Source organism: Centropristis striata, chromosome 1 (genome assembly GCF_030273125.1).
Source record: "Centropristis striata isolate RG_2023a ecotype Rhode Island chromosome 1, C.striata_1.0, whole genome shotgun sequence".
NCBI lineage: Eukaryota > Metazoa > Chordata > Actinopteri > Perciformes > Serranidae > Centropristis > Centropristis striata.
In genome coordinates this window covers 19,015,756-19,042,944 of record NC_081517.1, presented here as the reverse complement: position 1 = coordinate 19,042,944, position 27,189 = coordinate 19,015,756, and the positions used below count along the sequence as shown (strand labels likewise).

The 27,189-nt window shown below is 36.6% G+C and overlaps 1 protein-coding gene across 1 annotated transcript in view; it reads right to left on the bottom strand.

Moving 5' to 3' along the window:
* Positions 1-27,189, bottom strand: part of LOC131972075 (cdc42-interacting protein 4 homolog) — a 34,323-nt gene that overhangs the window by 6,133 nt on the left and 1,001 nt on the right. Inside the window, exons 2-11 of the mRNA XM_059333830.1 lie at positions 17,467-17,582; positions 17,289-17,342; positions 15,209-15,356; positions 15,053-15,115; positions 13,595-13,699; positions 13,228-13,356; positions 11,049-11,195; positions 10,123-10,284; positions 2,916-3,025; positions 483-615 (exon numbers count right to left, since the gene is read on the bottom strand). Coding sequence (XP_059189813.1) covers positions 483-615; positions 2,916-3,025; positions 10,123-10,284; positions 11,049-11,195; positions 13,228-13,356; positions 13,595-13,699; positions 15,053-15,115; positions 15,209-15,356; positions 17,289-17,342; positions 17,467-17,582 — 1,167 coding nt within the window. The remainder of the gene's footprint in view (positions 1-482; positions 616-2,915; positions 3,026-10,122; positions 10,285-11,048; positions 11,196-13,227; positions 13,357-13,594; positions 13,700-15,052; positions 15,116-15,208; positions 15,357-17,288; positions 17,343-17,466; positions 17,583-27,189) is intronic.

Sequence of the window (27,189 nt, the reverse complement as noted above, 5' to 3'; positions counted from 1 at the left end):
CAACTGCTCATCAAGGGATATATCTAATCAGCCAATCACATGGCAGCAACTCAATGCATTTAGACATGTAGACATGGTGAAGACGAGCCGCTGAAGTTCAAAGCGAGCATCAAAAGGGGGAAGAAAGGTGATTTAAGTGACTTTGAAAGTGGCATGGTTGTTGGTGCCAGGCAGGCTGGTCAGAGTATTTTACAAACTGCTGATCTAAAAACCATCTGTAGGTTAACAGAGAATGGTCCAAAAAGAGAAAACATCCAGTGAGCGTCAGTTTGAGATGATAGAAAGGCAACAACTAACCACACGTTGCAACCAAGGTATGCAGAAGAACATCTCTTTGTCAATGTTAAGCAACAAATAATCCAAAGCAGATTCCATGAGAAAACCTACTTGGTAATAAATCAGATTCTGAATTGCACAAAAACTGTAATCTAATCTGCCGTGCTCACAGTATTCACTGTGTATGTGCATGTATGTGTGATAACCTCATATTTGGCGAGCTCCCCCCTCAGGCGGCCAATGTTCTGGGCTGTTTCTGAGATCTGAGGCTCCAGGCTGGAGGGGTCTCCCATCTGTGGATTCTGCTCATACACGCCCTTCATCTTCTCCAGTGCGTCACTGAGGTCACAGCGAGGAAGAAAAGTGTTATTGTTTTGGGAATGTGAGCGCTCATTAAGGAAGTTTCTCTCCTGTGCAGCACCGCTGATAAGGACAGGGTGGACAGGTGGACGTTTTCACAAGTGAGGGGGACATAGAGACATATTGTACTACTGTACATGACATTAGTGAGGACAAAAAACCTGGAAAGCCTGGCTCCTAGTTCATCCCTGAGGTGTTTGAGATCAGGGCTCTAGGTCAGCCAGCCACATTCTTCAGCGCGAAACTTGGAAACTATATCTTTATGGACCCGTCTGTGTGTTCGGGGCTATTGTCATGTTGAAACAGGAAAGGGGCGTCACCAAATAAGGAGCAAAACATCACATATGCTGCAGCAATTAAAATGAAACTAAGTTCCTGAGTCCAAACCATTAACAACAGACCAAAACAAGAAGCACAGAGGTTTGTTGGACAGTTTATATTTGACATGACTGCCATCTAATTACACCCGTCATGATTAATTACTTTATATACTTTATTTCAATAATTATCTGTCCAATATGGACTTTCTATAGAAATCATGTGCAATAATTCCTTTTTTCACACTGTTGTTACATATATACATATATATATATATTTGTACATATCTATATTTCAACATTTCTATTTTATTCTATTGTAAATATCTCTATTTACTTCAAATGTACCCTATATTGCATATGTCTATTTGTACATATCTTAATTTACTTAAGACTTGCATATGTATTTATATTGTTGTATATTTAGCGTAGCATGCTTTTTTCCCCTTTAAATTTTATTTACAGAGTTACTTTCAATTCTATTTCTTATACAGCAGCAACTTTAACAAAAGCAATTTCCCCCCCAGGGATCAACAAAGTAGTTCTGATTCTGATCTGAGAACAACAGTGGCAAAATGTATTGATTTAGTTTATTTGATCATTTAAAATGCAACAAGTCTCACCTACACACAGACAAATAATATCAAAGATGCCACAACAGCAAAAAAAGAAGCTTATGTCTATTGTGTGTACATATCATTTAAGTTTCCTTAATATGTCTTCTTTTACATTAGTGGGAAGGAAAGAATCCAAAACACACACTGAGGTGTTTATTTACTGCACATTGTCTATTTGTGTGTATAGATTTATCCTGAAATCACAAAATAGTTGCCCAAATGTAAGTAATCAAATGGGGAAGTTTCATTTTGATCTCCATAAGTTAAACCCACCTGTCGTGTCACCCCTTAAAGCTTTAAAAAAACAGTTTACTCAATCAGCTTGTAAATATGAGCGATGGAGTCTCATATATATAACGTACTTTTTTTTGCCAAAGTGGCTTTGGTTATTTCATATGAGGGGAGTTTTTATCTGTGTATTATCTGTTTATTACAGTCGTGTTTGCTTATATTACCAGACCACTGTCGATCAAATCTGATTAAACCACACAAACAGACACAATGTTGAAGGGCTTCATCCAGAATGAGCAGCAACCAAAGTTATTCAACATTTAATAGAAATACTTTAAGAATGTTTCTCACCCGGCAGTTTTCCAATAATTTAGATTAAGATTAATTAAGACTTCTAATGAATTCAAGCTGAACTAATTAATTTAAACATAAACAAGTGTAGAGCTGCTCAGAAAATGACAGATATTGCAGATTCAAGCTTGCAGCAGGAGAAAGGCTGTTTGTTGACATCTCTAACTGCCTCATGATGATGATTTCTAGTCAATCTGCAAAAAGTCCTATTTTTAGAGAAACTTTTCTCTAATGAAAGCAGTGGTGGAAGAAATATTCAGATCCCTTACTTAAGTTAAAGTAATACTTCACTGTAAATGTACTCCACTGCAGTTAAAAGTCCTGTATTCAAAACTTACTGAAGTTAAAAGTATAAAAGTATCAGCATCAAAACGTTGAATGTAAAGTATCAAAAGTAAAAGTACTCATTATGCAGAATGGCCCCACTCATAGAACTATATATATTACAATTATATTATTGTTATGTTTTATGCATTTATGTAAGCAGTGTTTACCAAATAGGGATAATTTTAATCACTAAATGTGAAATTTATGAAGATTAATTTATAAAAATCATGTCACTTTTCATGTTAAATCTTGATCTGAAAAGTAACTGAAGCTGGCAGCTAAATGTAGTGGAGTAAAAAGTACAGTATTTACCTCTAAAATGTAGCGGAGTAGAAGTATACATTTGCCTTTAAGTACACTAATGACAACAACAACAAGAACAGAAAGTCCAGAAACATATTTTTGTTGCTAAATGAGGTGAAATGAGGATTCACACCTTTGGTCCTGCGCCTTCTGCAGCTCTTTAGTGATGTCATCAATCTTTGCCTGCAGCCTCTTCTTCCTCTGCTCTGGAGGAAGGTGAGAGAAATCTTCTGCAGGAGGCGGCTACACAAACGCGCACACACACACACACAAACTATCCTAAGCCTCATGTATAGGACAAACGTATCATGATCACCACCAGATGTCACTCCTCCCTGTTTCTATCTCTCTTTCCCAATGATAATGTCAGTCTACACTCGGAAAGAAACCTTACAAGAAAGAGACACATAATTATCCTGTGTCAAGAAAATTAAACCTGTTAAAAAGCTATAAAAGAACTGATTGGAAAACAGAGGAAACACATTGTTCCAGACAGAAAGAGTGAGCAGAACGACTGTAACAGAAAACGACTGGATTTTAGCTGTGCAGTGTTTTGGACAGATGGGATAATTAAAACTTTTCCTCCTGTGATGCCACACCAATTAATTACATTACATATATAAAAGATTGCTCAAAATTACTATCGAGGGAAATTGTAACAAGTGCAAAGTGATTTTTAAATAATTATTTAGATTCTTTGCTTTAGTGCTTTAGTGTTTTCTATCTGTGACCTTTAAACTGCTTAATATTCTGGTTAAGTTAAAGCCTCACTGCAGACTTCTGATATGATTACGATATGAGATTATAGATTGAAGACTTCATCACCAGAATGATGAATTGCCATCAAACTGTGATCATTTCTTCTCTTCTTAGATTTTCTAAAATTGCAGCAACACTATTTCTAAAAGGATTAGAACTGTTGTTTTTGAATTTTTAAAATTAAAAATGAGATCTTCTCCATTATAATAGAACTAATTAAAATGTTTGGTAACACTGGAGGTAAGTAGGAAAATTATATTTTTGCTTTAAGAAGGAACTGACCCATTAAGTCAGCAACAATGGTAAAATAAAACTTGTTTTCTAGTTTGGAGGTTCATTGCTCTGCTGTCAGATTAACTGTATTTTAGACATTGTGTGAATTTGCTCAAGCAGAGTTTTGTTTTTGCTCTCAACAGAGAGAATTAAATCAGTTTGGCATCACAGAATAAAGACTCGGTTCTCTAGTTTAGAGATAATAATGCTCTGTTGTTAATAATGCTCCCTGAATAGAAATGTGGTGCCCTGTGTAATGAGAAAATAAAATCATTTCATTTTGTCAATTCAAGATTAACTGCAGCCTGGAGAATAATCCTGTTTGCACTGTCAAATAGTTGTGTGACACCCTGCACTGTGCAGCATCACAGCAGATTTAAACACCTGACCACACCCAGCTCTGATTACAGGTGAGCTCTAATAAAAACCCAGACACACCCGCATTTTAATTTCAATGGAATCAGTGCTCACTGTGGCAAAGTAAATCTGCATTTGACCAACAGCCATCTGTCTGACTTTAAACAGAACTTACTGCTTCTCTCACAGTATTTACAGAAAGTTTTAAGCTTTTAGTGAAATAGTATTATCAGTGATCACATTTGTACATAGATGTTTGTAGAGACTATTTTATATTTTCAGACACAATAATGTGTTTAAAAATGTGGTTGTGTATAACAAAATGATCAGAGACATAGAGGTGTTTCTGGTTACCTGGATTAGAAAATAGAGTCAGAACTTTCCCTGTTAAAGGGGTTTCTTTGGGGGAGACAGATGGTTTCATATGCTGTATGTACAGATTTTAAAGCTCCTCAAGGAAAATTTGAGATTTGTAATATTGGCAGGATGTAAATAATGACATGACTTCATCCTGAGAAACAGGGAGAAAAAATAATTTTGATTTGTTTTTTTTGTTTTTTTTAAGATTGCTGGGTGATTATTTCTGTGTGACCTGTGCCTCCACTATTATAATAATTACTATTACTAGTACCATTATTATAATTGCTATAATTTTTCTCTTCTACTGTGTTTGTTTCCTCTGTGTGCTGAAAAGCACTTTGGATCATTTGTGTTGTGTGAAAGTGCTATAAAAATAGAGTTTATTTGATTTAAAAAAATAAAATAAAGTTAAGTTAAAATAAAGTTTGGTGTGATTGTTTTTGGGAAAATTGGATGCTTAGAGTTTTGATTGAAATGTAACATTAATACATCTAACTAGCTGGCTTGTCATCTATTTCCTCTTTAATAGCTCCTTATTACACCAACATACAGTCCTGAGAACAAAACGCCCCAGTGCAGAGAAAATAGAAAGACCACCTAGCTCTCGCCTGTTCCTGGCTCACTAACATGTTACGCACTAGTTGACCAACTAGCCCTGCGATGTGAGGAGCCTCAAGCAGTATCTCATAGATGCATGTTTTAATTTCAGTGCAGCACTTTGTGGTGTGACCAGGTCTTTATACTTTTTTACCCACAGAGTTCAGAGCAGCATGATCCAGTGTGTAGTTATCCTTAAAACAGTATTACACCTTGAAAAGATTCCAGCACCAGATTATGTTATTTAAGCACCTATTAAAGGGACAGTTCACCTCAAAATCTAAATAAATTTAGAGTTTACGAGTGTTGGAGATTTCAGCCGTAAAGATGTCTGCTTTCTCTCACATATAACATAACTACAGTCAGAGAAAAAAACATTAGACCACCCTTGTTTTCTTCAGTTTCCTGTTCATTTTAATGCCTGGTTCAACTAAAGGTAATTTAAGAGCTGATATCTAGACATTTTCCATGGTTTTCTTAACAATGATTTTGGTTATTATCAAGAAAAACATGGAAAATGCCTAGATATCATCTCTTAAATTAAACTCTTATGAACTATTTTTTTTGTTATCATTATATTTGTCCAAACAAATGTACCTTTAGTTGTACCAGGCATTAAAATGAACAAGAAATTGAAGGAAACATGGTCGAATAATTTTTTCCATGACTGTATATGTCACTTATAATAGGAACTTTTTTCTTTCTAGTACAGTTCCGACATGAACCTGCATGAACAAGGTCTGTGGATTATCTTTAGTAACTGGGTCATGATTCTGGAAACAGACACTGACGTCACATTTTTTTTTTTGTCACATTATATTCAAGCGAAGGCAGAAATCTCTTCGGCTGGTATCTCCAACAATCTGTAACTCACACCAGAACAACTTTGACTGATAAAATAGCACTACAGGTAAGAGAAATAATGTGTGATTTGGGGGTGAACTGTGCCTTTAAGTGTACCCTCTATGTATGGTTAGTAAGTGTTACCATCTGCTTTTCAGCATGCGATATCTAGACAGAAAGAAACAGACACTCAGCATGAGAAAAGTGTGCAACAAACACACCACATGGGAAACTTTTTACATCAACAAGCATGGTAACTGCACAGATGTCCACGTGTAACAGCTTCTTTAGATGCATGGTGAAAATGAGACGAATACATGAGGAGGAGAGATGAGGGGACGAGGACCTGGGCAGGTGTCGTCACTCACCAAGTGCTGTTTGTGCAATATCTTTAAGGTGGAAATCCTGGGTTTGATAGAGCGGTTAAACTCTCTCAGGCAGAGAGAGAGGGGGGAGTGCTGCAGCTTGGAGAGGGGGAGGGAGAGGGGGTGGCTGCCCGGGGGGAAAGGAGACGGAGGAGAGAAAGACGGAGGGGTAAACTGAGAGAGGGAGGAAGAAGACAAGGGAGCAGAAGAGGAAGAGGAGCAAAGGAGGGAGAAAATGACACTGGTAAAGAGAGGAAAAGAAGAGAAGAAGAAACAGGAGTCAAACAGTTGCAGATAAGTTTGTAATAAACTGGACAGAAAAGTTAAAGAGAGATCGGCGAGGGGTGTTTTTTAGGGGCAAGTCTGTGCAGCAGACTGGAATTAGAATTGGCCCCTGAGGGCAACAGGGTGGCGGAGCAAGACATGAGAGGAATGTGTGCTGAGTTTCATGTGTGTGTGTGTTTGTTTCAACGCATTGTTACGAGACCTTTTCAGCGTCACTTTGCACTTCTACGATGTTCATCGGGAGGAGGGTTAGAAGAAAGCCGGGCCCTTTGACTCTTTGACTAATGATTTTTAAGCTCTTCAGAGCTTTAGTTTTAAAATGTATCTGCAACAAGTCGTCTAACCTGAAGGAGTACAGGTTTGACCACAGTGAGCTGTAACATGACGCCTGTTGAGACACGACGATCTAATTATGATTTCAAATGAAAACAAGTCGGTTATTAAGTGACAAGGCTTTGTTTTGACTATGTCAACAAACTGACAATGAATTAATTTCAAAGTCTTATATAACTTATTCCTCTGTGCTGTAGAGCTTCATTATTGTGCAAAAACTATTAAAAGTGAGCCACACTGATGCACCGGGTGACACATTTCTTTTTTGTAATGAAGGTCATTACTTGAGTTTATTTTGTAATTAATCCCACATACACTTACACACTTGCTTGCCCAAATGTGTATTAATCCGCCGCTGAAAGTAGTCCCCAACAGATGCACTATTTATTCCTGCTGAGTAATGTTTGCTTAAAAAAACTATTTTGGAAAATATATATAATAATAATATATAAACTAAACTCCTCAAGAATTATTAATACTTTTTATATTTCCACTTGTTTACTATTGTATTGCATTTAAACTTATTTATTTGCTAATACCTCTTATATTTCTAGGTTATACTGCCGTTTACTCTTTGTTTTTGCTATCCACTTTGCTGCTCTAATTCTTGAAATTTCCCTGTTGTGGGAATAATAAAGGAAATCTTAATCCTAATCTTAAAAAAGTTTGGAAAGGTTATTTCGGTCAATTATTTCTCCCCTTTAATAATACTAATTGGTGTTGTATTATATATCGTTGGATAGCCTGATTAGTCACCTTTACAAAGACGTACAACTTGTAAGGATCGTGTATTAGCAACACAGCTGAGGTAGTGCCCAGAACAAATGTGCCAAAACCCCCTGTAGTATTCTCCTGTTGGTGTTCACTCTTGATTTGACTTGCTTGCTGGATTGGATGATTGAACTTTCCCACAGCAATAAGGAATAAACAACACATATTGAGCATTTTTACACTCCATACACAGCCACAACAGCTTCGCACCTTCTCCTCATGCTGGTCACCAACCTGGCCACATTTTTAGGTGCCAATCAGGTCTCACATCTGCAGCACTTGAAGCTCAAAACAAGAGTGAACACCAACAGGAGAATACCGCAGGGGGTTTTGGCACATTTATTTTTGGAAACTCCCCACATGTTTAGCTGTGTTGCTCATTCTACTAATACAAGATCCTTACGAGTTGTATCTCTTTGTAAAGTTAACTAATCAGCAGTGGAGGAAAAAGTATTCAGATCCCCTACTTGAGTAAAAGTACCAATTACTCCTCTACAAGTGCTTTTATGTAAGCAGTGTTTTCATTTTGTAAAGAAAGAGCTAATTTAACTACTTAATATACTGTTATAACATTTAATTTAAAGAAAAGTCCAATCACTTTAAATGGATCATGTTTTTATGATAAATCTCGACCTGAAAAGTAACTAAAGCTGTCAGCTAAATGTAGTGGAGTAAAAAGTACAATATTTGCCTCAACGTGTCGTGAAGTAGAAGTATAAAGATACATAAAATGGAAATACTCAAGTAAAGTATAAGTACCTCAAAATTGTACTGAAGTACAGTACTTGAGTAAATGTACTTAGTTACTTTCCACCACTGGTAATCAAGATGTCCAATGATATAAAATACAACACCAATTAGTATTATTAAAGGGGAGAAATAATTGACCGAAATAATGTTTCCAGAGTTTTTATGAGGAGTTTGTATAAATGACCTGTTTTTAAAAAGTTCCCTCTACATATTGGATGTCTTAAATTTTTAACTTTTATCCGACATAAAAATAGAAAACATGGCATGTAATTATAGCATTTTGATTAAAACTTAAAAGGCACCTTGGTGGTGGTGTTCCAATATTACATAACACTTTTAAGATATCAAAAGGGTGCAATTATACAACTAGGAATGTAAAACTTAAGCACTGCTGTTCTGTACAAAGTTATATGTTCTATTAGGTGTGCTAATTTAATCAATAAAATATATCAAGCACTCAAGTTTTTTATTGGAGTGGCTTCATAAGTTTTGTTTAACCCATTGACGCCTGAAACGCCTGTAAAACCTCTGGGCGATTTTAAAATAAGCCCCTAAAACCTGAAGTTTTTCTGGAAATTTAACAGAAGTGTGAACGCTTCTACTAAATAATCGATTTTTCAGCCTCTGTAGCAGATAGAAATTAAATTCAAAAAGTATTTGAGAGCATATACAAATACTAAAAAACGACGTATATGCTTTCCAGGCTTCAATGGGTTAAATGATCCAAATCAGATTGGTGACTTAACTACATACAGTATGATCTCTGGTTTTAATGCTAATTTATTTGCTCTAAATATAATAAAATAAAATAAAAATCCCTACTGTCACAGCTCTCGGTTTGCATAATAAAGCAAAATTACGCACATTTGACGCATTTTTAACTGTTGTCAGACCAATAAAAATAGAAAATATGGCATATAATTATAGCAATATGATGAAAACTTAAAAGCATGTTTAAACATTATATAACATTATGAAGAAATCAACAGGATGCAATCAAATACAGCTGAAGCCATAATGTCAAAACGCTGCAGTTCTGTCTAAAATAAACAGTTCTTTTGAGAGCATCTATTAGGTGTGCTAATTTAAACACTTAAAGGGATTAAACCCACTTTCATTATGCACTCAGTTTTTAATTGGAGTGCTTCATAAGTTTTATATAAATGATCTAAATCAGATTAATTACTGAACTCACATCATACAGTATGGTCGCTGGTTTTAAAGTGAAGTCAATTTGCTTTCTTTTTCTAGGGATTGATTTCATAATTAGAAGATGTTCAAAGGCTTCAAATTAAAACTGTGAAGCACTCTCTCTGATCAGAAGTCGATGATATCGGTGCTCATTACTGTTTCTAGACATGAGAGCATGCAGTTTTTCAACAAAGATGAACACTCATCCCTTTTAACTGGGTTTAAAAGAACCGAGTTATATGGATTAGACACGGCAAGATCATTTTAGCCCGATAACAACTTGTTAGCTCGGATTAGATGAGCCACGTTTGAAGAACAGGACAGGGAGGATTTTCAGGTTGTCAGAGCAGAAGCAGGCGAAGCAGAGGAGGGAGAGGCAGCAAATATTTTGTCCCTGAGACATTGCACGATTTATGCAAACTCAGAGAGAAAGATGTGACGAGAGTGCAAATTCACCTTGTGCTTCTTGCTGAAAGGCCAGAGCTTGGCGCGCACTTTAGGAGGGTTGAGGCTCGAGTCAGAGGTCGCTGGTTTAATTCCTTGGGTGTAGTCTTCAAACTCCACATCTGCAGGCCGCTCAAAACCAGATTTGTGCTGCTCGATGAACAGTATCGAGTCCTGCAGAGACAAACACATACTCAGAATACTGGATTTAAGAGATTGGTCACACATAAAAATTTAACAGGAGGATATTTTACAGCTAGAAACAAATCTAAATTGCATAAATAGATTAGAAAAACAAGAAAATGTTAGGAAATGCCCTGCCTTAAATGCTACAGTAGAGATCAATCAACACCTTTCAGTCAGAAATAGGTTTTGACAAACATAGTTTTTAATACAGTGGTGCATTAGATTGCTTTAGTAAATTTGTGTACATAGAAAAATAAATTTTAGTGCCTCTATTCAAGAATTTATAAGGCAACATTCTTGTTACAAGAAAAACATGCAAAAAAAAAATCAAAACATAATGCTAAAAAAAAAGTTCAATACCAATCAAATGAGAAGTTTACAGGTTTTGCGGCATGACTCAGAAGATTTGACCTTTAAGGTTCCCTGTGGAGTTTGAACATGCCAAGAAATGCAGTAAGGTGCCAGAAAAGACAGGGGAGAAAAAGACTGACTTGTGGATTGTTAACATCCTTGTTTACTAGCTTTCAAAGTGTAAAAATAATGTCTGTCCAGTCTCATATGCAGCCATGACAGTAGTGAATACTTCAAGCATGGATGTTGCTGCAAAGAAATTACAAAATCCAAAAACTGGCTGCTTCACACTCATCTTGGTGATTCAGTTTCCGACCAAATGTGAAATATGGTCACAATCTCGCCTTCTGTTCCAGAGTTATGGCGCTACATGAACAGTCCAGCAGACTTGGAACATTTACCTGTTTCTCATCAATTTTCACCCCCGCTGTAGAAATTCCCTCTAAACACTTGGTGATGATGGGCAGCACTTTCTTCTCGATGTCTGAAAACTGGCAGTAGCCCTCCGCCAGCCGCCGAATCCTCCGCTCGTCCATGTCCTGCATTTTCTGTTCCACACACAAACACAGATGTTGTTTATAAAGTTTTATGCATTCAAATTCACATGAAAACACTGAGGGTTACATTTGGAAAGTGTGTGTTTGGTTGCTATAACGCCTATTAAAGAGATAGTTTGGATTTTTTGCAGTGGGGTTGTCTGACATACTTACCCACAGTCGATGTATTACCTGCAGTAGATGATGCTCTGCACGTTGAGAAGCAGACACACGCTCCAGGCAGGAAACAAATGAATGTATTGCTGCAGACGGGGATGTTATAACCATTTATGTGCATGCTACATTTACAATATGTCCAATTTTAAGTTCACTTCCATGTTGCTATGCATAAGCACAATTTTTATTTATTGTTCAACTACTTCACCCATATCTGTCAGCTCGGTCTCTTAGGTCAAACACATGACATCGATCATTTGAATATGTGGCACCCAAACTTTGGAATTATCTGCCTCTACCCCTACGGTCTGCTATTTCTGTGGACTCTATGAAAAATCACCTTAAGACCTATCTTTTTAGACAGGTATTTGGATGACCAGCTTGCATTGTACATACTATTTTATAATTTTGTGTTTTATTGTGTTTTAATTGTGTTCTAATTGTCTTGTGTTCCCTTTTTTTTCTGTAAAGCACTTTGTGATTTTATCTGTGAAAGTGCTCTATAAATAAACTTTACTTACTTTACTTACTTATATGCTTTGGATGGCTGTGGATAGCAACAAAAATCGGTGGACATATTCTAAATATAGCATACCCTTGAAGGGGTCTAACAATTTAGGGTGGGCCCATAGACTGTTTAGGGTGGGCCTTTGTTTAGGTGGTTAAAATATGATTTGTTAAAGTCCCCATCTGCAGCAATACATTAGTTTGTGTCCTGTCTGGAATATGTTTCTGATTCTCCAAACTGGGAAAGCACAGACCATCATCTACTGCAGGTAATACATCAACTGTGGGTAAGTACAGTAGTGTGAAATGTTTTAGGCATGTGTGAAAAATGCTGTAAAATAAGAATGCTTTTACATTTTTTTAAATGTTAATAGGTTTTTCTTAATCAATATTCAAAATACAAAGTGAGTGAACAGAAGAAAAATCTAAAGACATTTTAATCTAGACATTTTTTGAAGACTTTCGCACAGTACTGTACCTCATACATCCTCACTGCAAATAATCCTAACTATCGCATTAAGGTTTGGGTCGGCATGTACTCTGGAAAAGGCAAAAACATAAACCCCTCAGAATCTGAAATACAGTCCTCCTCCTGCAGCTCTCCTCTCCGTTGTTGTTTCTGTTTACTGATATTGCTTTAACTATTCTTAATAGGTGTTGTTGTTTTTTTACTGACACTGTTTATACCATTTCCTGCTATTGCATTTTATCATGTAAAGTGTCTTTAAGTGCCCTTCAAGGCGCTGTACATATAAAATGTATTATTATTACTATCCTGATAGTGTCTGTGATCCTGATGCTGTTATAAAGCAGCGATTCTGCAAGAATTATCTTCCCGTTTTCTTTGCAAACTTGTTGCCTGTAAAGCTCTTTAATATCATGATATATGATGAATCTCCCTACATAAACTTAAATTAGGCGAGAAATAATAGGTGAGAAATAATTTCTCTCCATCTCTGAAACACTTTCCTGATTTTGACATATTGTATTTATTGTCAGACTCTCTTTTAGCTTCTCTTTTTGATAAGTTCCTAATTTGGGTTGCTTTGCCTTGTTGGCAGAAGTTACCGGTGATGAAATAAACTTTTTCTTCCAACAACCAATAAGAACACCCTCTCTCCAACCTGTAATTGGCCAAGATTTCCTGTCATGTGCTTGAGATTTTCTAAAGCTTGATAACAGAGCCAGGAGGAGGTGCAGGACTCTCTCAGACCACTTGTATTGCAATACAATAAAGGTTTATGATTTTTTTGCAAAAAGAAACCAAAAGAAACCCTTCCTGCCCCAGCTTTAAGCATGAAAGTGAGCTCTGCCCAGTTATTCTTCACTGTGAGTGTGTGTTTACGTGTGTTTGCCTCACATTGAAGATCTGCGGTATCTCTGTATAGTAGAAGAAGTTTTGTTCCTTGTTGTATTTCTGGAGCTGTGCTGCGTAGTCGTTCCTGCACTCCTCCGCCGTGTGTGTGCGGGCATGGGCATGTTGCTTGGCCTTCAGAGCGAGAGGAAGGTGGAACCACGGAAGATGAAGGAGGAGGGGAACATGAAAGGAAGCAGGAAGAGGGAGACACGATGCAAAACAAAATGCAAAGTGGGAGCAATGCAGGAGCAGATGCGGGGAGGATGTGGAGGGAGGAGACACAAGGACACAGAGGGAGACAGGCAGGGAAGTTTAGGGATTTTTTTGACTAAAAAAAAATAAAACAGTGCTCAGTTGTGTCTGTTTTTACCTTCTCGACGTCGAGCCTGGTGGCATTGAGGTCGTTCTCCGTTTTCTCTGCTTGTTGTGTGGCTTTTTCAGCCTCTCCCCACTCCTTAGCGAATCGCTTTTTAGTCTGTAGGCAGACACACGCACACGCACTTAATTCACTTGAAACGAATCAATCTTTATATTTACTACATTATTATTACTATATTATTTATATCTTATTTAGTTGTATGTGTATTATTATATTGTTATATTCATATTTATATTATTTATAGTTATTGTTAGATATTTTGTTCATTGTTTCCTTATATATTATCCTATATTGTGATTGTTTTTGTAATTGTTTTGTAACTTTGGAGAAATCTGGAAATAGAATTTCCTTCAGGATTATAAAGTTCTATCTTATCTTATGTTATTAGCTGCTTTTTTATTTTCTTCTCTTTCTTTTCCTCAATTAAATAATTAATTGAATAAGCAAACAATTAAACATGAATATTAATTACTTATTTATTTATTCTTTTGGCACTGCCTCTTGTAAAAAATGCATAAATGTGGCAGGATGAATTGAATATGTGAAATAGCTGCTAATATTTGTAATTTCATAAACTGCAATAAAGTAATAACAAAACAAAACAAAAAAAACAAAAGTGCAGGGAATCGGTTCCAATCAAGAACTTGCAAAAATGTGAATTCTGTTGCAGGAAAACAACATACATGAGGAATAAATGTTACCAACAATAGATGTATACATTTTTACTATACTTGGGTTTCCTTTCAAGGAAGTTTTCTCAGTCAAAACTGATTTTGACGTCAACAAAACTATTTTCTACTTATGAACATGTGGACTTAAATGAAAAGGAAATTCCCTTTTTTTCCTTCCTCCTTTCCCTTTCCTGCAAGCTTTCACTGTTACTCTGAATAACACCAGCCCATTAAGTTGGAATAATTTTGTTTTCACACACAATCTTCTGTTAATTGTGGTTTCATTTTCATTGTGAAATGTTTGGAAGACATTGATTAATAAAGAATGACGTTTTGAGAAGATATACAGTTTATCTGTTAATAATAAATCACTTTGTCACAATCATTTTATGGTAAAAAAAAAAAAAAAAAAAATCCAACTTAATGGGCAAAAGCTATTCATATGCACAGACTAAAACTAAAAGGCTTCCACAACGATTCTCACTTTTAACGAATGTTGTAACTTAACTCCTAATTTAAATAAAATAAATACCTAAGAGGGTTGGTTGTATTTCAGCTAAAATAATTAATACTAATTAAATTGTTCTTTCCAGGAAACTTTCTAGACATTGTTGAAAAATGACAGGAAAAGACAGAGCTGTGAAATAAAGCCATAAAAACTACCTACAGGACAAGAAACCACAAGAGGAAAGTAAAATTATTTTTTCCAAATTTAGGCGAACAAGTCCTTTATATCACAATCATGCAATCCCTCTGTAAGTAACAACGTGTGACTCACACTTTCTAGTTGTTTAAAGCTGCCCTCTAAATTCTGCTGGGCCTTCTTGGCATCAGACAGGTGCTGCAGGAGAAAGAGGTTTCAGTTAATTTGCTGCAGTTTGAGATGATGAGACACAGAGAGAACACCAGTGTGTGATCCTCCTCCCTCTCTCACCGTTTTGCGCTCATGTTTGAGATCCTGGAGGTACTTGGTGAGCTCCACGCAGATGCCGGTGATCATGTTTTCGGCGATGAGCTCCCGTTGGCCGGCGTAGTCGTTCAGCTCGTTCAGGATCTCCTGGAATGATGCGTGATTGCTGAATCTGCAGCAGGAGGGAGAGACGATTTAGGAGAATCACCACAGCTGGAGAGAGCAACAGTTAGCGGACTGCTCTCTAAGCCCCTCCCCCCTAAACAGAAACGGTCAAATCACAGCAAAGCTTTGGATTTTTCCACATAAAGCAATGAGAAGAGATGTGCACGAGGCTTTAATACGTCTATATAAGACATGAGTAAACGTTTAAGGAATGGATTAAACTGTAAACTGTGTTTATCCATGTGAACCCATAGACTTTACATTATGATGACATTACAGATTTCTTTTTTTGTGTATTTATTTTTATTGTTTTCATAACAGAAAAATATATACAAATTATATATACAAATGAGATATAATTGGTGGAGCTACACAGAACAATACATGTTTTGTTTTTTTGACAGAGTTTTTGACATGAGACAAACAAAACAAGGGTATAACATAAATGGCACAGCAACAGAATAGCACTAATTCAGTTTTTAGACATTAGACATTACAGATTTCTAAACCGCTTTTCTCAGCTCAAGGAAGGTTCTATGAGTATAAAAACCTTGATGGATCAAACATTTCAAATAGAATAAGTCATAATTGACCTTGTTTGCAGTTCAGAGTGTCCTGTCCACAGTTTTACAGACATCTCTTTTATAATGTTATGAAGTGTATTATGCTTATGTTGCTGACGTTTTTTTCTTTTCTTTTTCCTCCTTTCCTCTCCTCACATTGTGCTCCATTTCTTTCTCTTCATCCCTGTCTTCCTGTCCTGTTCACCTCTGTCATATTGTTTTGTGTGTTTTTTATACGTTTTGGATGAGTTAATGGCAAATTTTCCTTTTACTACCCTGTGCAATGACAATAAAGGCTTTCTGATTCTGATTCTGAACAATGCTTTTTAGGCTGTATGAGGCTTTTTTTTTTTGCTGCAATACGGCAAGTGGCCACTGGGCAAAATGGGAAGCAACACTAAGCAGCAACATCATGTTTAGCTCTAAAACAAATTAGACATTCTTTTATGTGCATTGATTGCAAACATAATAATCTCACAAATTATTTTCAAGATTACTCATGTCTTTTCAAGAATGGAGCATCCAAACTGTGGGATATTATTTCATAGTTTAGTTGAGCTCTGTCCTGCTCTTAATAAAAAAAGAAAATAGTTTAAACTCTGTAGCTGAATTTTAAGGTGAACTTTTGTTTGTTGCATTAAAGAAAATGTGAATTAGGGAGGTTTCCATCAACTGGTTTCGAGTGAATAAACAAAGCTGTATAAACGTACTTTGGTCAGAAGATGGCAGTGTAATGTCTTGCAGTAGGCTAATCTGTCAGTGAACAGTAGAAGAAGAAAGTGAGCAAGAGAGAAAAACAACCCACAAGCCACCCACAAGAGAAAATGGAGAGAAGTCTTCAGGAATTGGATTCAGCTGGGCAACTTATAATTGTTCTTTCATGTCAGAGTGAAAACAGCTGATCAGTCATGTGAGTTAATTGTTCGCTACGTCAGAACTCATTCCGAAATAATCGTCATTAACTATTTTTTGAAAAACACAAAAACCAGCCTTAAGGCTTAAGTGAGCGTAAAAGCTATTATACGAATTTTTGAAAGTTTTATCAAATTTTTGCTGTTCCCTTCAAGTTTTTCTCATGCAAATCTTTAAAATGTGCATAGAAAGAGGGTGGGCTGAGAGCCGCACTCCAGCTGCCAAAATCCATTGTTTTCAACGAGAAATGAGAAGCATGCTTTTGGTTTACTTTTGTGTGAAATCAAAGATCTAGTTTCAAAGTTTCAAAATTCACTGCACGTCCTGAGAAATAACGTCGTTATCATTCCTACTGCGCAAGTGTTGCAGAAATGGAAAGCTTGACCCTGCTTACAGCAACAGCAACCATTATATTTGCATAATAAGGAATAATAAGGAAACTGGACATTTTATTTGTCACTCACTTGCAGTCTTGCTCCTCTTTGCTCCCTCGTTTTGCATATTTCTTTGAAAGACTCCTGATAAACAAAAAGAAGCAGTATGACTCCATTATACACACATAAATAAATGCATAAATACATTTTTAAAAATCCCATTTATGTACGTATAAATAAACAGCTTTTAAAAACCAAAAAGGCAAACCTGAGCTGTTTGGCGTAGCTCTGCTCTATCTCCGTCCGTTCCTTCACAAACTTTATGTAACGCTCCACCAGGTCGAGGCCGCACTGCGTATGCTTGTCAATGTGATCATACTGGTCCTGAGGGAGAAACGGAACAGAGAAACACATGTTTTCATACATTTATGTGCACACAAACGCTGCTGAAAAACACCTCAAGCTTTGACACACAGCTCACAGTCTAGAAGTTTTTAAATAGCGCCACATTTTCTTATTGTTTTGGCTTCAGCACTTTGGATGTGAAATGAAGTTGCATCAGTGTACGACTGGCAGCCATTTGTCTGCACGGTCCAAATTTAAGACAATGCAAAAGGGAATTGACCCTTAACACTCACACAATGCAACCAATGTTTTCTTTAAAGGTCAAACAGTGAAAAGTGGTGTACTGCATGAGGCGGTCACATGACCTTAGTTTAAGTCATCCTGTGTTTCATCGACTGAAGACCAGACTGAAAGCATAAAAGCCCCCGAAACAAGAAGTGAAGCTGGCTGCAGGCCGAACAGAGCAGCAGAGGAACACAACAAGTTTCTGTTAATGTCAGTGAAACTTCAAACTAGACCTGAAGTGCTTTAGATTTATTGTTTAGACAACTTTCAGAAAATTAATATGAAACTGGTTTAAATAGTCACTAAAGTCTTTTTCTTTTAAAAAATTGCCAAGTATTGTCTAGTTAAAGTATTTGTTTGCTTTTATTATTTTGTGGGGATAAAACTTTTGGGGTTTTTTGACTGAGGAACAGAAGATATGCTCTCCTTAACCCCCTGTTATGTTGCTGGTCAAATTGACCCTTTCAAAGTTTAAAAAAATATATTTTTTTAAATTTAACATTTAAAAAAAACAAAACAATGTCATGTTTTTATATGTATGTATTTTCAATGCACATAACAATGTTTTAACATGCATTTATTAAAAAAAAAAATGAGACAATTATCCTCATTGAACCTGATCTGTGAGAGGTAAAGAACACTATTGCACTAAATATTGATTGGAATGGTTAGTAATGGGGTTATTAATGAAATATAGACAATGTTTATTTATTTTTTTTGTTTCTGACACTTTTGGATAATTAAACATGCCCTAAGACAAATTGACCCACAAATATTATTGCTGTTCCTGAGAAACGAACATAACAGGAGGGTTAAAGCCACCAGACTCCATTGACAAAAACAGTAATTTTACCTTGTGGAAGTTGCTGGTCTACTGCTGCCTCAGTCTGTTAGTTGTTTGCATTATTGTGACTCTGGTGAATCCAAACTAATCCTCTGACACACCAAAGTCACACAATAACATGGAAAAACAAGTATTGTATAGCCAAACACTCTGGTTGTTCACAATAATAACCGTGTTCTGTGAGGTAAAATTACTGTTTCTGTGAGTGGAGTCTGGTGGCTTTGAATTGAATACCTTCAAATATCCCCCTGCGTAACCTGAAACTGGGCCTTCTCATATCAAGGTAAAGCAGTGGAAATATTCTACATATAGCGTACACTTAAACTGATATTGATTTTATTAGGTGTCTAAAATGTGTTTTGCTGTTCACGGCAAAACATAAGCTTCTGTGTCAGTACTCCTGCCTGCTTTTTCTGACTTTGCGGCCTGTCATACTGTCATCTACTTTAGGTAATACACTTATTATGGATAAGTTCCTCAAACAATCCAACTTTTAAAAAATCCGAGCTTTTCCTTTAATGCATCATATCACTGAAAATACCATTTTTGAATTCACAGATGCAATTTACTGTTATTTTTAAGTTCCCAAAGCCAAAGGTGATGACGTAAAGAGTCTTGTTTTGTCCGACCGAGTCCAAAACCCAAAGAGTTTAAGTTACCCATTACACACACGAGGAAGAACACCCGGAAATATTCACATTTGTGGAGCTGGAAGAACTGAGTTTCTGCCATTTGAAATTATTAAAAGAGCTGCTCCAAACTTTGTTGATTGAAAGCTCAAATCACATTTCATCAGGCTGTGGATCTGACACAAATGAAAAGTGGAAGTATATGAATAACCACACACAGACACACACAGACACACACACACACACCCAGAGTATCCTTCCTTCTTTCAATTTCTCTCTCACAGTAAGACTAACTCTTGTGTAGTAGAGAATAAAAGCAAACTCTCCTTTCAACATTCCTGCCTCATTTTCTTTACACACGTCCATGCCTTCAAAATACACACACACACACACACACACACGCAAACCTGTCAGACAGGTAACATTTGTCCTTTCTGTCCCTAGTGGCTTATATCTACAGACTCATGACATACAGCAAAGGGCTCGCTGAAGGCGAATGTGACAAAGAACACAAAGGCAGACTCCACCTTTCCATTGTTCGTGTGTGTGTGTGTGTGTGTGTGTGTGTGTGTGTAGAGGCTCCAGGGTCTTTTGGAGCCAGAGACATAGATATTACAGCCCTCAGAGGACGATGAAGCTAAATGGAGATAATACAGTTACACAGTTAGAAATGTCCTGAATACGAGAGGGCAGGAAGGAGGAAGGGACCGGACAAGGAAACAAACGAGGCGACAGGGAACTAGATGGATGAGATTGAAGAGCTGGTGAAGAATCTTTGAGCTATATTCCTGCATGTGTGCACCACTTCTGCTGCTACGCCCCATTACTCTACTGCAACACATCTGCATGTTTGTGTGAGAGGCAGGAAATACTGATAGTGAGACAGAGAGGGTTCTGGAATGAGATAATCATTAGCTCAGTGTGAACCTCCGCCCTGTGACTGACGGTCCCAGGGGCCTCTGCAAACCCTGGAACCAGTCGGACTCGTCCCGCCCCTCACTGTGACGACACACGGCAGCTTCCTGATCTGAGGTCAGATTCCCGCTCACCTCAGTCATGATGTAAGCTATGAGACTGTTTGCACCAGAAAGCCACAAAATTTGTGTAAAGTTCTGATTAACTGCGATTGATTCACTAAATCAGTCTGCACCATCAAAACATAAAACCAAGTCCAGAAAGATTGTAATGTTGAATAAAAAGTAAATAAAACAGAATCTGATCATTTGCTGATCCTCAGTGACATACAGTCATGGAAAAAATCATTAGACCACCATTGTTTTCTTCATTGCATTTGTTCATTTTAATATTTGGTACAACTAAAGGTAAGAATTTAATTTAAGAGCTGATATCTTTTATTAATTCATCAGGGTCATAAAGGTCTTGGCTCGTAAAGACTTTATAAATGGGTGAATCAGTTGCTAGAAAATATCTGCAGCTCTGCTCTATTGAGAGCAATCAAATAATAACAGAAAGTCAACATAGAATCACAACCCCTTGTTACAACTTTCCAAAATTACAGGCTTTTAGGGAGCCAAACAATTTTTCTATTAGCTGCCAAAGCTGACTAAATGTAGTTTGTTTTATTGATATATTCACAGGAAGCGTGTGTGTGTGTGTGTGTGTGTGTGTGTGTGTTTAAGAGGAAGTTGTTTTCAAACAGTTTAGAATTAATCTTCAAGTCAATTAGTAAAATGTTATTGCTATAATTTTTGGTAAATTGAGGTTTATGATGAAATTTGATCTAAAATCTTTATAGTTTGCATCACTATTAAAGGGAAAGTTCCCCCCATAATCAAAACCACATTTCATACTGATAAGTAGCCCTACAGGTATGAGAAAATATCTGTGTTTTTGATTTTGTGGTGAACTGTCCCTTTAAATAGGTTTTTTTTTTCAGGTCAGATTGTATTCTGTATGACCTCTTTTACTTTTTAGAGGAAACAGGTTACATAGTAGAGTAGTTCTGTCCGTTGGTTCAGTTACATAAACAACATCTACAAATATTTAGCAACAACTAAATAAAGTCAATGTTATTTCATATGATAATGAATTTAAATTGTAAATATGAAGAAAGAAGGTTTTTCTCTCCCTTGTGTTTAATGTAATTTACTTATTCCCTTCTTAATACTTCTTCCATCACTCCTGTTGAGAAATGTAAGTTAAAATCTTTCCAGGTTTCATTTCATTGTTAAACAGCATTTTTGATAGTGTCACATCATATTCCATATGACTTATTTTACTCTAAACTGGTCACATATAAGTTGTATGTTATCTGTATATGCAACAGCTTTATCTGTAGCTAGTGGCAGTAAATTTGTTGTAACAACTAATCTCTCATCTGGTTTAGAGTTTAAAGTTTGTGTGGCACAGCCCAATTTGAATTTAGTTCGGTGTATATCTCCACTTCTTAAAGCTTAAGCTCCGTGATCACCAGATTAAGTTTAAATTTACAAAGAACTGGTGCAACTTATTAACAGGGACGTACAACTTTATGTATTAACTTTGCTTCATCCGTCTGTCCTGTTCTCAGTGTGATTCTGTGTTTTATTAAGCGGGAGCAAAATGTGAAAATAAAGTGCAACTGGTTATTGTTACAGTGAGAAGTTAAAAAAAAAGTGTTTGAGCTGGCTGTTTGGATTGTTTTGTCACATTCAATAACAGTTGCTGGTGGCTTCGACCTCTGAAACCTCGCTGACCTGCAGGAGGTTTGAGAAACGGATGCTGTGCAGCCAAACAGTGAACTGAACTGGACATCACAAAAGTTTCCAATGATACCAAATATGTTAAGCATGTGTCTAAACTGTGAAAAAAACACAGTTTAATGTTCGCACTGAGTGTAAACATCATAAAGCCTCAATGATGACGAGCTGGAACAAGCTGATGAATCATAAACAGCAGGACAGTGTGGTCAATTTTCAGTCTGAAAACTACTAAAAAGGAGGAAATGGTGTGATATTAAACTGGGGTTACATGAGAGCATGTTCACCAGCCATGACAGCGTGTGGGTCAGATAGTTTTCACATTGTGAGTCTGTGTGTGTGTGTGTGTGTGTGTGTGTGTGTGTGCGCGCTCCATCATAGCAGACTTTAGTCCTGGAGACACCCAGGGTAGCAGGAACTCTGAGTGCTTTTCCAGGTGTTTATATTTCTGACTGTGGACAGATTTTGTCACTGAAATGCTTCAAACCATAGAAGATACAGTCAGGAAACTTTACAGGTGTGAAGCTGAGGTCAAAATGTGTGGTGTGGTCTGAACAGGGCGCCAGAAGAAAGGAAGAGTAGACTTTTCCAGCCTGGCCCAACTTGCATGATCCCATTGAAAAATGGTTTCTTGTCTGTTCCACATTTCATCCACACTGAGTCATCTTCTGTGTGTGTGTGTGTGTGTGCTATGGATGGTATAAAAAATGGACATTGTCTCTATAACTTCACCCAAAGGTTCTAAAGAACTGAAATGAAGCTTTAAGTAAGGCTTCATTTATGCCTTAATATAAATTAAATGGGTTATGAATTATATAAAGATTCTTGCTGACTTGATTTCTACAGCAAGGCTTGGTATCATTTAAAGAGTACCAGCACCCTTAAAGTGATACGAGCAGTCATGCATCACATAAAAATCAATAGCCATTTCTTTTCTAGATCTGGGTACAAAAAGAAACTGAAAGCAGATGGCAGTCTGAGGAACAACTGATACCTCAAATAACTTTGAGTTTCAGTTCTCCTCATGTGTATCTAGTGTGGAGGGAGACTAGGCTTCAGATGGTCATTCTGCAACCAACAACAATCATTTAATAAAAAAATTAAAAAATGCCAATCATGATTTCGTAAAAACCCAAGGTGACATTTTCCAATTGTTTGCAGTCTCTTTCATTCATTCATTCAGTATCCTTAACCGCTTATCTGCAGTTGGGTCGCTGGGGGCTGGAGCTGATCCCAGCTGTCATTGGGCGAGAGGCGGGTTCACCCTGGACAGGTCTCCAGACTATCACAGAGACAGACAATCACACTCTCATTCACTCCTATGGGCAATTTAGAGTCACCAATTAAACCTAAGTGCATGTTTTTGGACTGTGGGAGGAAGCTGGAGTACCTGGAGAGAACCCACACTGACACGGGGAGAACATGCAAACTGCGTTGGTAAACTGGTTCTTGGTAATATTTGACATTTATGCTTGAAAAATGACTAATTGATTATCAAAACAGTACTTTTTTGATAATCAATTAATAGTTCAAGTCAAATATGAAGCAAAAATATAAAAAGTCACTGTTTGAGCTTCTCAAATGTCAGCATTTGCTGGTTTTCTTTATTACGATGTGATAGTAAACTGAAAATGTTCAAGTTTCAGGACAATAGAAGTCATACGGAGACATCACTTCAAAGAAATTTTATAGATCAAAGAATTAGTCGAATTACGAAGAAAATAACCTGAAGATGATTCTTTTTTTTCTGACTTCCCTAATTGATAAATCCACCAATGGCTTTAGCTCTAACTATGATACAGGGTTGAATAAATGCCACGACCCATCAATGATGGGAGACACTGATCAACTACTGAGCCCAATATCATGATCTAAAACCTCCCGCCCCAGTCCTCAGTCATGTCAACTGTGCTACTGTAATTTGGATTCAGGTCTGTTTGTTGATTAATGTTAATTTTGAACCTTGACCACCACATTTGTGCCATTCACTAATAGAGGAAAAAAGTAGCTCCTTAAGAAGTAGGTGAGTAGGTGAAGCTGGGCTGTGACACAAATGTGCAAAAACAACAAATAGTAATTCATATCCAATGCATACATATAAACGGTATAAAATAAAGTAAAACAACAACAACAACATCACAATATTTCACTGTGGACATTCTTGTAGATTAAACTTCTATATGTTTTGGTTTTCTCACAATAAAGTCTGATAAATCCACCGTTCACCACATTTAGTCAAACACAACACAAGCAGTAGTGGCTGAATGTGAATTCTTCATCAACAAACGCAGCATTAAACAGCCTCACCCAGTCTGTGTTTAACTGGAATAATCTCAGAGGCATGCACTCAGACTCTGAACACAATCAGAGCAGGATTACTGAAAATAAGACGTGTTTGCTCTCAACTGCCAGCTATTAAACCGACTATCACAAACAGTCGGAGTCGGCCTGAGCCAGAACACATTCTGTACATTTTCTTGAGGTCATCCTGTACATCTGTCTGGCTGTGATCGGTGTGAGGTGACCAGTCTGCTGAGAGATTAGTCGACCTCCTAGAAGATTCATCAGGAACTATTTTGACAACTTTATGAAGCAAAAAATGTCAAACATTCTCCAGTTTCAGCTTCTCAAATGTGAGGATTTCCTGCCTTTCTGTGTTGTAAACAGGATGTCTTTCAGTTTCAGACGGCCGGTTGGACAGAGCAAGCAATTAAAAGACATAAATTTGTCTAATTTAGCATTTTTTCCCACAAATAATGTATTTTTGCTTTTTATGCTTTGTGGACAATTGACCAAAAAACAATTAACTGATTAATCAAGAAACTCACTGAAAATAAAATAATTGTTTCTTTCAGTGTGAGCTCAAAGGTCACTCCAGTTCAGTCTGGAGCTCCAACTAATGTTTTTCACAACATATTAATTGGTGATTATTCTCTCAATTAATTGTTTGGTCCATGAAGTATCAAAAATAGTGAAAAATATCCATCCCAGCTTCTCCAAGGTCCCCAAGTGTCGTTTTGCCAAAGCTACGTGGTTTTATATGTATAGAATGTTTGAGCAGCAAGACAAGTGCTTTAAATAGAAATTTAAAGAACAATTAAATACAATTAAACAGCAAATAAGGAGCCAAGACAGAAGAAAGGTATAATATATAAATAAAATAATAATAATAAAGGTTTCAAAATAAAATTAAATAGAATAATAAAAGTTACAGAGCAGTGTAAGAAATTAACAAAAAGTCTAGAGGATGATAAATAAATCAGCCTGTTCACCTAGCGTAGACGTATCGGTATCTACAGCTATCAGTGTATTAGCTGTGCAACAGACATTGATATGAAAAGTTTTTCACAAAACATATTATGCAGGGAATTATGTTTTGTGTGATTTAAAAATGATTTCATCATCAGGTAGTCTGGTCCTCCAAAGCGCTCAACTAATAAGAAGTGTTTGGTCACCTAAAGATGGCTGGTGTTGTTCAAAGACAGTGATGTGGTTGATAGTGTAATAAAAAGATCGTATTGTCATGAGAGAGTTCGTATGATTTCATATGAAAACTTTTGCAGCACGATATCCTATAAAATGTGGCATGACAAGCACCGCTGTACCCTACGTCACTATCACTGTTTTCACCACGTTATAAATGCTGTTAAACTGTAAGGATAATGTACCAAATCCCATCCCTTAAGGTTACAAACCAAAACTTCTTGGCTAAGGTTGGAAAAAAGAACATAATTTGGCTTAAGAAATACAACTTTTGTACTAAAATTCCAACAACGGGACACAAACTCATCTCCTGATTGACAGAACAGGGATTTGATCCATCCTCCACCCCTCCTACCCACCCAACAGCGCCTACAAAGCCTACAAATTCCAGTGCATCACTTTTTGTAGGAAATCATACAAATATATAATAATGTATAATATGTATAATCTACAAAGCGGCATTCTGAATATGTTTGCAGTCACAGAGGTGCAAAATTTGTGCACAATCCACATAGAAAAGGTCTATTTTCATCTTAAAAAGTAAATAGCTATATTGGCTGCCATATTGGTAAGCAGTGAACTTTATCCTGCACTTTTCTGGGAGCTTGTTCCAGTCAATCCGAAACCCCCAAGAATTCAGTTTAATATTATCAACAAGTGGTTTAAGTTGTTTGGTGCTTCACAAGGCTTTAGCACCAAAACCACTTCCTTAAGTTAAGACACCAAGGTAAGGAAGGAAATACTTTTGAAAAGTTTTGATCCAACCTCCACCCCTCCAAACTGCCCAACAGGCGACATTATTTTGCTTTGTCAGGGAAAACCTATGAAATTCAAGTCCTACTTTTTGTAGGAAATCATCCAATCTGTTCAGGAGGATAGTCTCATATGTATTATAATTTTAAATATTATTTAATAGAGTTATTGTTTGAAATAGAAACATTCTGAGTACCTTTGCATTATCATATTGGTAAAAAATCTGTGCACGGATTCAAATAGCAAATATCTATTTTCAGCTAAAACACCATCATTTTCCGCTCTAAAAACAGTATAATTCTCAAAAATCCAGTCAAAAAAGTCAGTCAAAAACCCAAAGACAATCAGAAACAAGCAGGAAATATCTATATTTGAGAGGCTGAAAACTGTTGCGGTTTGAAACAAGTTATTAATGCTGTTAAACTTTTAGATTTAAGCATCAAACCCACTTCCTTAAGGTTAGACACCAAAATCAATTGGCTTAGGTTAGGTAAAAAAACAACAGGGTAAGTCTTAAAAAACCTCTACTTCTTGGCCTAACTTCCAAAAACAGCACACAAACACCTTCTCCATGCCCAACAGGCAACATTTTACAATTATTTTGACCCATAACAGAATTTTATGTAGAAAATAGTAGTAGTAATATGAACTGTTCATGAGGACAGCCTTAAGTATGCTAAATATTCTTTAATAAAGTCATTTGTTTGATAAAGAACCTTCTGAGAACATTTGCATAAACATATTGTTGCAAAAGAGGCACACAATCCATGTAGAAAAGGTCTATTTTCAGTTATATTATCATAATTTTGCCTCTCTACAATCAGTATCAGCCCCAAAAATCTCAAATCAGCCAGGCCCCATGTGGCCTATAATTTTCTGGGAATTTGTTCCAGTCAGTCAAACCCAAAGATATTTGAATATGACATAAAGCAGAAAAAGCTGGAAATCCACAT